At 34.0% G+C, this 8,947-nt stretch overlaps 1 protein-coding gene across 1 annotated transcript; it reads right to left on the reverse strand.

Moving 5' to 3' along the window:
* Positions 1-5,403: 5,403 nt before the first annotated feature.
* LOC132030713 (myb-related protein 308-like) lies at positions 5,404-7,311 on the reverse strand. The gene is made up of 3 exons (XM_059420450.1): positions 6,970-7,311; positions 6,070-6,549; positions 5,404-5,746 (listed from the first exon to the last, which is right to left on the reverse strand). Exons 1-3 carry the CDS (start codon positions 7,103-7,105, stop codon positions 5,502-5,504), a joined length of 861 nt encoding a protein of 286 aa, XP_059276433.1. The 5' UTR covers positions 7,106-7,311; the 3' UTR covers positions 5,404-5,501.
* Positions 7,312-8,947: the final 1,636 nt, after the last annotated feature.

Genomic DNA, 8,947 nt, shown 5'->3' on the forward strand with positions numbered 1-8,947 from the left:
AACCCAAGGGGTGGATGATCTATGCTGCTAATGAGAAAAAAAATATACAAAAGAAAAATAAAATCTTTTTGAATTTTTTCTTGGTTTTCTAATTTTTTTTTTTTATATATAAGGCTAAGAAAAAAAAATCCTATGGCATAATCATCCTTGACCTCAAAAATCAAAAGTACCCCACCCCACACTTAAAAATATGCGTCCCACCCCACACTTAAAAATATGCGTTGTCCTCAATGCATGTACAACAAGGAAAAAAATTAAAACAAGGGTGAGATATACTCCCTGAAACCCTCTAGGGCCTAGTTAGCAGCATAATCCTCAACATTAGGGGTCGAGACAACCCCACACTTAAGCCTAAACATGCTCCTCAGCTTCAACTTCGGGTACTCAAACTTCCCCAAATTTGCAAAATAAAAACAAAACAAACGTGACACTATAAAATAAAAATAAAATACAAGCTGGGTTGCCTCCCAACAAGCGCTTGATTTAACGTCGTTGCACGATGCGAACCAACTTTTTCCTCCACCGTGAACTTATGAATTGTACCTCTAACAGGGCATCCAGTCTGCGGCTATGCTCCTTTGGTGGGGGTACAAAGATAACTAGGCCAAGTAATAAATTTTTCACTCTGCACTTCTCGGCCTTTAGATGAGGAATGTAATTTTCATCTTTAGCACAACAAATTCAAGAATATAGGCACTCTCATCCTCACCTTTTGACTCCCCCATAGGCTCAGATGGCTCGACTACCATCTTACTATCTAAACACAATGTGAAAAAATGATTGGAATGAGGTCTAATGCACCCTAATTCATCAATTGTACTACTATTTACATCCCCATGTATACACACACTCAAATCTCCAAAAGGAATGTTATCTACTCCCTCACATGACTCTAGAGCACTCTTCTCAACATTGGCACCATCAAGAAAAATATGGTCTAATGATTGGTATTCTCGTTTTAGCTCCTCAATTTGGCCTAGAAGATCTGTTTCAGCTTTACACAACTCATCACTAAATTGTTGGGTGTTACACGTAGCAACCTTTGCACTCAGATCTGCATCCAAGTTGTGCATAGCCAAGACAAACCTGTCAATTTCTTGTGCAAGATTAACTCTCTTCTTAAACTAATCATTCACAAACTTTGTTAGAAAACAAAGTCGTTCCGCATATTCCCTTAATCAATACTATTCGTCACAATACCAACCCTTACTCCCATATTCATATTCACACTTCCAAGATGCCAGGTCATGACAAGACCAAAAATATGAGCCATAAGAGTCTTCCGTCAACCAAGCATCTTCATCAATGACCTTACCTCCATATATTTCATCCCAAGATGTCATGCTACGAGAAATAAAAACACAATAAGAGAAAAACTTGTAAAGATAAAAGTAAAAGTCTAATCTAGAAAAACAGCTAATTTCTAAGTCCCCGGCAATGGTGCCAAAAACTTATTGCTCCCAAACGCACATGCAAGTATACGCGGTCATACAAGTAATATAGGATTTAAAGTCCAGATATCGTACCCATAGCGACTTATGATTAACCGTCAACTAAATTAAACTAATGCTAATTATCTAAACAAGAAATAAAATCCAAATTTATATTTATAAACTAAATAAAAATAAAAGAAAGCAAATAATGAACTTCAACCAAGAAAGAGCGTATTTTTATCGGAGAAGAGATAGATCTAAGGCTATGACCACTAACAATCCAGTTGAGTCTTCAAATGGTTCTACCTATGGGTTACTAGTTAACTGGTTGATGTTAACTTTATGAGTATCTTCCGAGTTGCTCATAAGCCTATAGATGCTACTATAACGCCTATATTCCTATGGTCGCCAGAGGTAACAAGAACGCATTTACTTCTCTGTATTCAGCTAAGCAAGGCTAAAGGGTATATTCCTATCCTCATTAGCAAAATGATTAATCGTACAAGCTCTATTTATTCTTATTATGCATGCAAATTCTCTATCCCTCGTTCTATTCACACGCCACAGATAGTGTCTAACTATTTCGTCAAATAATCAAACTATTAAGATCAAGAATAAATAAATAACCCAAAGATGAAAAATCAATAGATATAAACGATAATCAAACGTCAACTTTCATGTTTGAACCAAAATCCTAGAACTAAAGAGTTTAGCTCCACATAGACAGGGAAGAAAAACAACAAATCATCCGAATACTAACGTAAAAACGAGTAATATAGAGAAGAGAAGGTAAAACCCTGTAACTACGGCCTTCACGGGGGCTCCAAGCTCTCTCTAGGTCCAAAGTTATGAACTCCGGGTTTCAAGTTATCCAAAGTTCTGTAAAAACCCTGTAGAATATGTATTTATAGGGTACCAAAAGGTCTGGACTTTTAAAAACCAAATCCAAATCGGACCGGGACAAATAGCACAAGGCCAACTAAAATTCAGAGACGTAACTTTTCCCTGCAGACAACTGTGCGTGGCTAATGTATGGCAACTGCTAGTCCAAATTTTAATTCTGCAATTGTTCACGTCACTTGGCTGCTGCACTTCCTCCATTCTTTACCTTTTGTTTTATTTCTCTGTAACTATTCAATCATAAACCATGAATGCAAATCATTAGGCCACTAGTCTTTGTCTCCCTTTCTTTTTTCTTCCGCGTTAATTCAGTTTTGCTTTAAATCTCTTCATCTTCACACTGATTTATTCCTACATAATAAAAATATAATATTAAGCACAAAGAAATATAATTAATATTCAAAAAATAATTTAAAGTACTAAAATATGAGACAACAATGACTAAATATATGCATTTTTGGCTGAACATCAAAGGACAAGTTGAGGGAAAAGTTTCATCTACAAAAATGAAAGAGTGTGTGTGCGCGCGTCGGGGTGTTGGAGGGTGGTTGTGTGGGGGGGGGGGGGGGACTTGAAAGCTTTTAATATGGCTTTATTAGCGAAAACTGTTGGGATACATACTATTAAGTATTAACCATGCATTTCGATATAGTATTTATTATGGAAAATAGTTTGTCCAATTTTAATAAAGGTTTAAATAGCTCATATATGGTTTTTATGTCATTTACTTATATATATATTATAAGTATAAATGACATAATATATATATATATATATATATATATATATATATATATATATATAATAAATGATTTAGTGTATAGAGTTTTAACTTATACACCAATAAATATCATATCGGTTTCTATAAGTATAAAAAGTTGTATGTTCACAATCTAAGATGGAAATTTGACAAGCCATTGGTATGATGTAACATAAGATTACATATAATTTATCTTGATTGTAGGAATATATCTTGTCCTGATATATTTTGTATGTATTAAATAGTAGAGAGAAGTGATTTTATACTAACTATGTAAAAAGAACTCCCCAGTCAATTAAATGGACTTATTAATCTTGATATAGTTATTATGGGCGGTGTATATTGTTAGTTGGTTTGATTTATCAAAAGATGAGATTCTTTTGGGAAACATATAGTACTTGATAAGCTTTGCAAAATCATGTTAAGAGAATCTCTCGGTTGCTTATAATTGGCATAAGAGTCAATAGTTCGGCAAGACGAATATGGAGATGGGGAGTGATGGCATGGGTCACGTTGTGCCTTCACCCATCTACGGGCCGGCTTGCTACCTTTAGTCATAACTTCAAAGGCGATACACCAAAAAGCAATTAATTAAAAAATACTTGGTTGATGTAGGTGGCACACAGTTAATCTCTAAATTAGCCCATAAATGGTGATGGGTTATGTGGAACTTAGTTCAAGAGGGAGATTGTTGGGTGGTGAGTGAACAAAATTCCACATGGAAAGTAGAAAAGAATGAAAAACTACTTATAAGGTGTTGGATATATACTCTTAATGATGTGATAATAACATCTATGGTGACATACTTCCATTAAAGATTGACAGACTTCAATGAAAAATCAAGAAAATGGTTGTCGTGAAAGAAGAGCCCAAGAACAAGTCCAAGAATTTTGAAGAAGAATGGCTATGTGCTACACATATTTCATTATTCAAGTCTAACCCCAAGAGGAGAAAGATTGGAGCTCACATGGAGCCCCAAAGAGCTGAAAATCAAGCCCACAAAGGAGCTGAAGTTCAGCCCAAAAATGGGCTGCAACTCACGAGTCACGTCTATGGTAGTAGCAATTCAAGCCCAAAAAAGAGTTGTTTAGTGGCTGCAATTCAAGCCCAAAATGTGGGCTGAAAAGTCATTCCAAGTCTCCTCAATTGAAAGTGTGATCTTGGATGCAGTCTTTCTTTCCTTTTTTGTTTACTAGTTTTGGGAAGAATTTTGATATTATTTTTATATGTTTTCCGTTTAAAGGTTTTCTAATTAGGGTTTACTAATATTTATTGTTTCCATAAAAGTACGATTCGAATCTCATGTTATCTGGGATACTTTTCCCCCTATATATAGAGGTGAATTTTGTTATTTTCATTAGAAAACATTATTATTATTTGAGAGTTAACATTCTTCTAAGAGGTAAGATTAATTCGTACTTGATATCCTTGATTCTTATTCGTAAACTTAAGAAGGTATTAGTTATTACTAATTATTGTCTCTAATTTCTTCGAAATAGGGGTCTAGATCAGCTTTTGATCTAAGTTTTTAAATTGACTCTATTAGTACCATAATTAGCCTTAATTCGTAAATTTTGATTATTGAGATCAATTAGGATTCTTATCACTTAACCTTGAAATTTGGGGATTTTAATTTCGCATATCTTTAAATTCCGTCTGTAATTCGTATTATCAATTCCGCATTATTTTTGTGTTTTATTCAAGTAACCCGATTCTTATCAGTTTGTCCCAAAGCGGATAACATCACACCATATTAAGAGTATCTTTGTGTTATTTTAGCCCAATAACATTGTGATCAATACACTATTACTGAGTGTATTTTCAGATGAAAAGATGAGATGGTGAGCATCATGAAGTCATTTTACCTATTGTAGCAGTAATCTACCTTGTTTTCAAAATAATAAATCTTACTTTTTATGAAGAGTTACTATAAATATCTTTTGAGTGACTAGATATGTACTCCGTCCGTTCACTTTTACTTGTCCTGTATTAAAAATAAATTTTCACTTTTACTTATTCACTTTGACATTTAAAGAGAAATAATTTTTTTTTCTATTTTACCCTTAGCATTAATTACTCATTCCAAATCATTTTTTCAAGTCAAACAAAACTATACACCAATTAATATGGATATCATGGTAAATTATGCACTTCATTTATTATTTCTTAAGGGGTGTGCAAAGTCCATATTAGTGGACAAGTAAAAGTGAACAGAGGGGGTAAAATTTTATTTACATTATCTATGTATATCTGTTACGCCTTAGTATAATCATAATACAAGTAAAAGGACCATATAGGTGACACCAAATGCCTAGACAAATTTATTCATTGGATAAATAAATATACATGTCTCATTGGCATCTCAAAGGCCATCTTGACTAAAGCAGACAAAAGAATCTACATGATCTTTATTTAATATGATATGAATTTTCGGAAACAAGCTGAAAATACTCTTGATAAATCTCGTTCAACATCATCTGGCTTTCAGTATTGAACTCTGTGCATTGATTAAGTGAAAGAAGGCAATTATCATCCAGGAGTAATTCATCTATCACCTGAAATTTCTCATAAATTCCAATGTTGTCATTTTCTTCAAGATTTACTTCACTAGTAGAGGCTGCACTGCTTGTAACATCTTGACTACTAGAAGAACCTGAAAAAGAACGATGTGGTCAGCAAGGAGTGTCATCGGACAACACTTCATAAAACAAATTCCTTATTTAATGTGTAAATAATATATTTTTAAAAAAATTATATATATATGTATCCGGTAAGGATCTTTACCAACATTCAATATAATGGCCAGTAAAGCCTTTAGCGTTGTAAGTTACACCGTCCAATAACTAATTACCAGTGAAGATTTTTGCGACAATATATTGTCGTTCGAGAGCATATGTAGTGTTGTTAAAAGCCTTTTTTGTCACAGTTAAACAATTACCTTAAAACTAATACATTTTCAGACCCAATTCCACTTACTTGTAAAATTGTGATTATTAGCTGACACTGCTTGCACAGAATCCTGCGTATGGCACTGCTCCTCTGTCTTCTTAGCTACTTGTTCTCCCTCTTCAATGTTACTACCGTTTTCTGTAATTTTTCCCTTCTTCTTCTTCCTCCTCTTCTTCTTTTCGTCGTCATTTTTATGGTAAGTTTGGGAAGGGACATTTGCTTTCTCCTTTGTTCTTCTTCTAGTGTGGCTTGCAAGAGATTTGTGTCTTCTTGGCTCATTTCCTTGAGCTTTGAGTTTCTTGAGAAGATGTGTGTTCCAATAATTCTTGATGTCATTGTCTGTTCTACCAGGTATTCTTCCAGCAATAAGGGACCACCGACTACCCAAAAGAGTATAAAGTCGAACAATAAGATCTTCTTCTTCAGGTGTAAAGCTACCTCTCTTGAGCCCTGGCTTAAGATAGTTCACCCATCTTAATCTGCAACTCTTTCCACATCTGAGTAGCCCTGAATATGAAAATACGAGTTTAAGTTGTGTGCACACTGAAATGTGTAAGTCTTTTTAGATAAACATGAAGTATCTCACAATAGCAAGTCAGATACAGTAACTTGAAAAATAAAGTACTAAGTTAATTAATAATCTGCTATAACCTGTTAAGTTGCGCTAATTGTGTGAAATCAAATCAAACTTTTTACAAGAATCAAAAACTACATAGTACATTTTTTCTTCTCTTTTTCATTCTTATATATGCAAAATGGTAATGGATTCAACCACTTAGCTTGCAGGTTCAGCAGAACTCAATTTTTTGGGGTCAAATTCCATATGGTGTTTGACGATTCAGAATTCACAATGTCTAAATTTAGATTCGCCACTATATGCAAGTCAAAGAATCAAAGAGTCAAAAAAAAAAGAAAGAGATACTTTACCAGCTTTCTTAGGAAGAGATCTCCATCCAGTGCCTTCTCCATGTTCCTTGACATATTCAGTAAGAATCATATCCTCGTTTGTAGTCCATGCACCTTTCTTCAAACCTTCTTCAGAACAACATGGTTTTCTTCCCATTGATTTTCAGAGACAATGATGAAGATATATTTGGTGTTTATGATATAGCATAAGCAAGGGACAACTTTTAAATAATACAAGCTCCTTTTGAAGAGTGTATGTGCATATATAGTTGTATATGTATTTAAGTACAATGCAGAAGCTGAACTTAGATCTAGAAGTGATTAAACTATTTCTCACATGGATCATATATATAATATTTTACACAAATGAAGAAGCTGACCTAGTCATGTTATTAAACTACTACTATTTCCCGCGTTGGCCTGTTTCACTTTCATTGTTAGTTTTGTCTGTATGCATGGAAAAATAAAAGGGAGGCATTAATGTCCAGACTTTATATGCGGATTTTGTTTACTTGTTGGCTTCTCGTCACTACGCATATCTTTCACGTGTTGGCAAAATGAATATACTACCAAATTTAGATGGGAAATTTTAAATAAATAAAGATTTAACTATGAAATTTTCTCGTCTTCATGTGCATTTTTGGAAGTAACAGCTAATAACGAGGTTCGATTTTATGCCCCTCTTTTATATAGTCACTTTTTGGATCTTAGTGTATACTGTGTATATGGTAGGAATCAATACCAAACATCTGCAGATTGGCTTAGTGATTTTAAGACAATGGAAAGACAATTATCTCTAAGATAAACTACAACAAAAAATTTAATGACTAACAGGATGACACTGATCGAACTGGTCATTAATAAGCGTCGCGATGGCAAAAATACAAGATATGTGTCAAATATGTGTAATAAATAAAATTTAATACAAATGAAATGAGAAGCAGAGATAAATAATGGCTGACGTCAGACAACACGTATTTATTGAGGGTGCTCAAACCGTGAAGCTCATTTAATACTTATTGTTTTCCTAAAAAAATGTGCCTTCAAAAATAATTAAAATATCTTGATTGATCTCGGGTGACGCGTGAAAGAAAGACAGTAAACAGAACCAATTCCGTTCACTCCCACCCACCCATTTGGGTCCGCTTTACATCTGCATTACAAAGCGGGCTTTCACTAAAATAAAAAAGTTGGTGCAGACGTGCAGTGATATGTTAGCCTCATGTTGTGAAATTGGATGGACGGATGGGGTGGCCCCAAATTTTTATACACATTTTTTTTTGATAAATTGGAATAATTATATTATACTCCCTCCGTCCAGTGGTGGAACTAGGAATTTTGCGAAGGCTTTACAAATTTTTCTCTCACTTGTGTTAAGGATGTGCAAAAGTAAATATATACTCATAATAGCCAGTAACAGCTAACCTATGTACACCACGTAATTTTTCCGGTGAAGGATATTCACCGGACTAGCCTTCGCCTAAGGTGGCTCCGCCCATGCCTCCGTACCAAAATAAGTGTCAACTTAAGAAAATATTTATCCAAAATAAGCGTCACATTAGGAATTCAAGACAGAAATTAGCAAGTGTTTCCAACTATGCCTTTAGCATTAAAAAAATAGTCCTATTTAATATTGCTCAATTCTCAAAAAACATCTAATAAATAGGGGTAATTTTGTAAAATTCATATTGTATTTATTAATTTTTTAATGAGCTTAATATTTGCTAAAATGACACTTATTTTGGACGAAGGGAGTATCAACGTCGGTACAAAATATTACAACCCATAGTTATCCTTCTAGGGCATTTTAATTACCAAGAATGGCCAAATAAATACTACATACACTATCCGAAATAGGTTTAACAAAAGTGCATTCCTTCTTTGTTCGTAAATAGCTAACCTAGCTTCGGCAAGTGGAGGTGAAGCTGCAAAATATTAATCATCTGCAATCATGAATAATATATGTCGAGTATTCTTGTTAATTATCTTTGTTGAATTT

The sequence above is a fragment of the Lycium ferocissimum genome, chromosome 1 (assembly GCF_029784015.1).
Source record: "Lycium ferocissimum isolate CSIRO_LF1 chromosome 1, AGI_CSIRO_Lferr_CH_V1, whole genome shotgun sequence".
Lineage (NCBI taxonomy): Eukaryota > Viridiplantae > Streptophyta > Magnoliopsida > Solanales > Solanaceae > Lycium > Lycium ferocissimum.

Coding starts and splice junctions, on each gene's coding strand:
- LOC132030713 (XM_059420450.1), bottom strand. CDS start 7,105: ATGGGAAGAAAACCATGTTGTTCTGAAGAAGGTTTGAAGAAAGGTGCA. Junction 6,550..6,969: donor ATCTCTTCCTAAGAAAGCTG/GTAAAGTATCTC, acceptor TTTCATATTCAG/GGCTACTCAGATGTGGAAAG. Junction 5,747..6,069: donor TAATAATCACAATTTTACAA/GTAAGTGGAATT, acceptor GTTCTTTTTCAG/GTTCTTCTAGTAGTCAAGAT.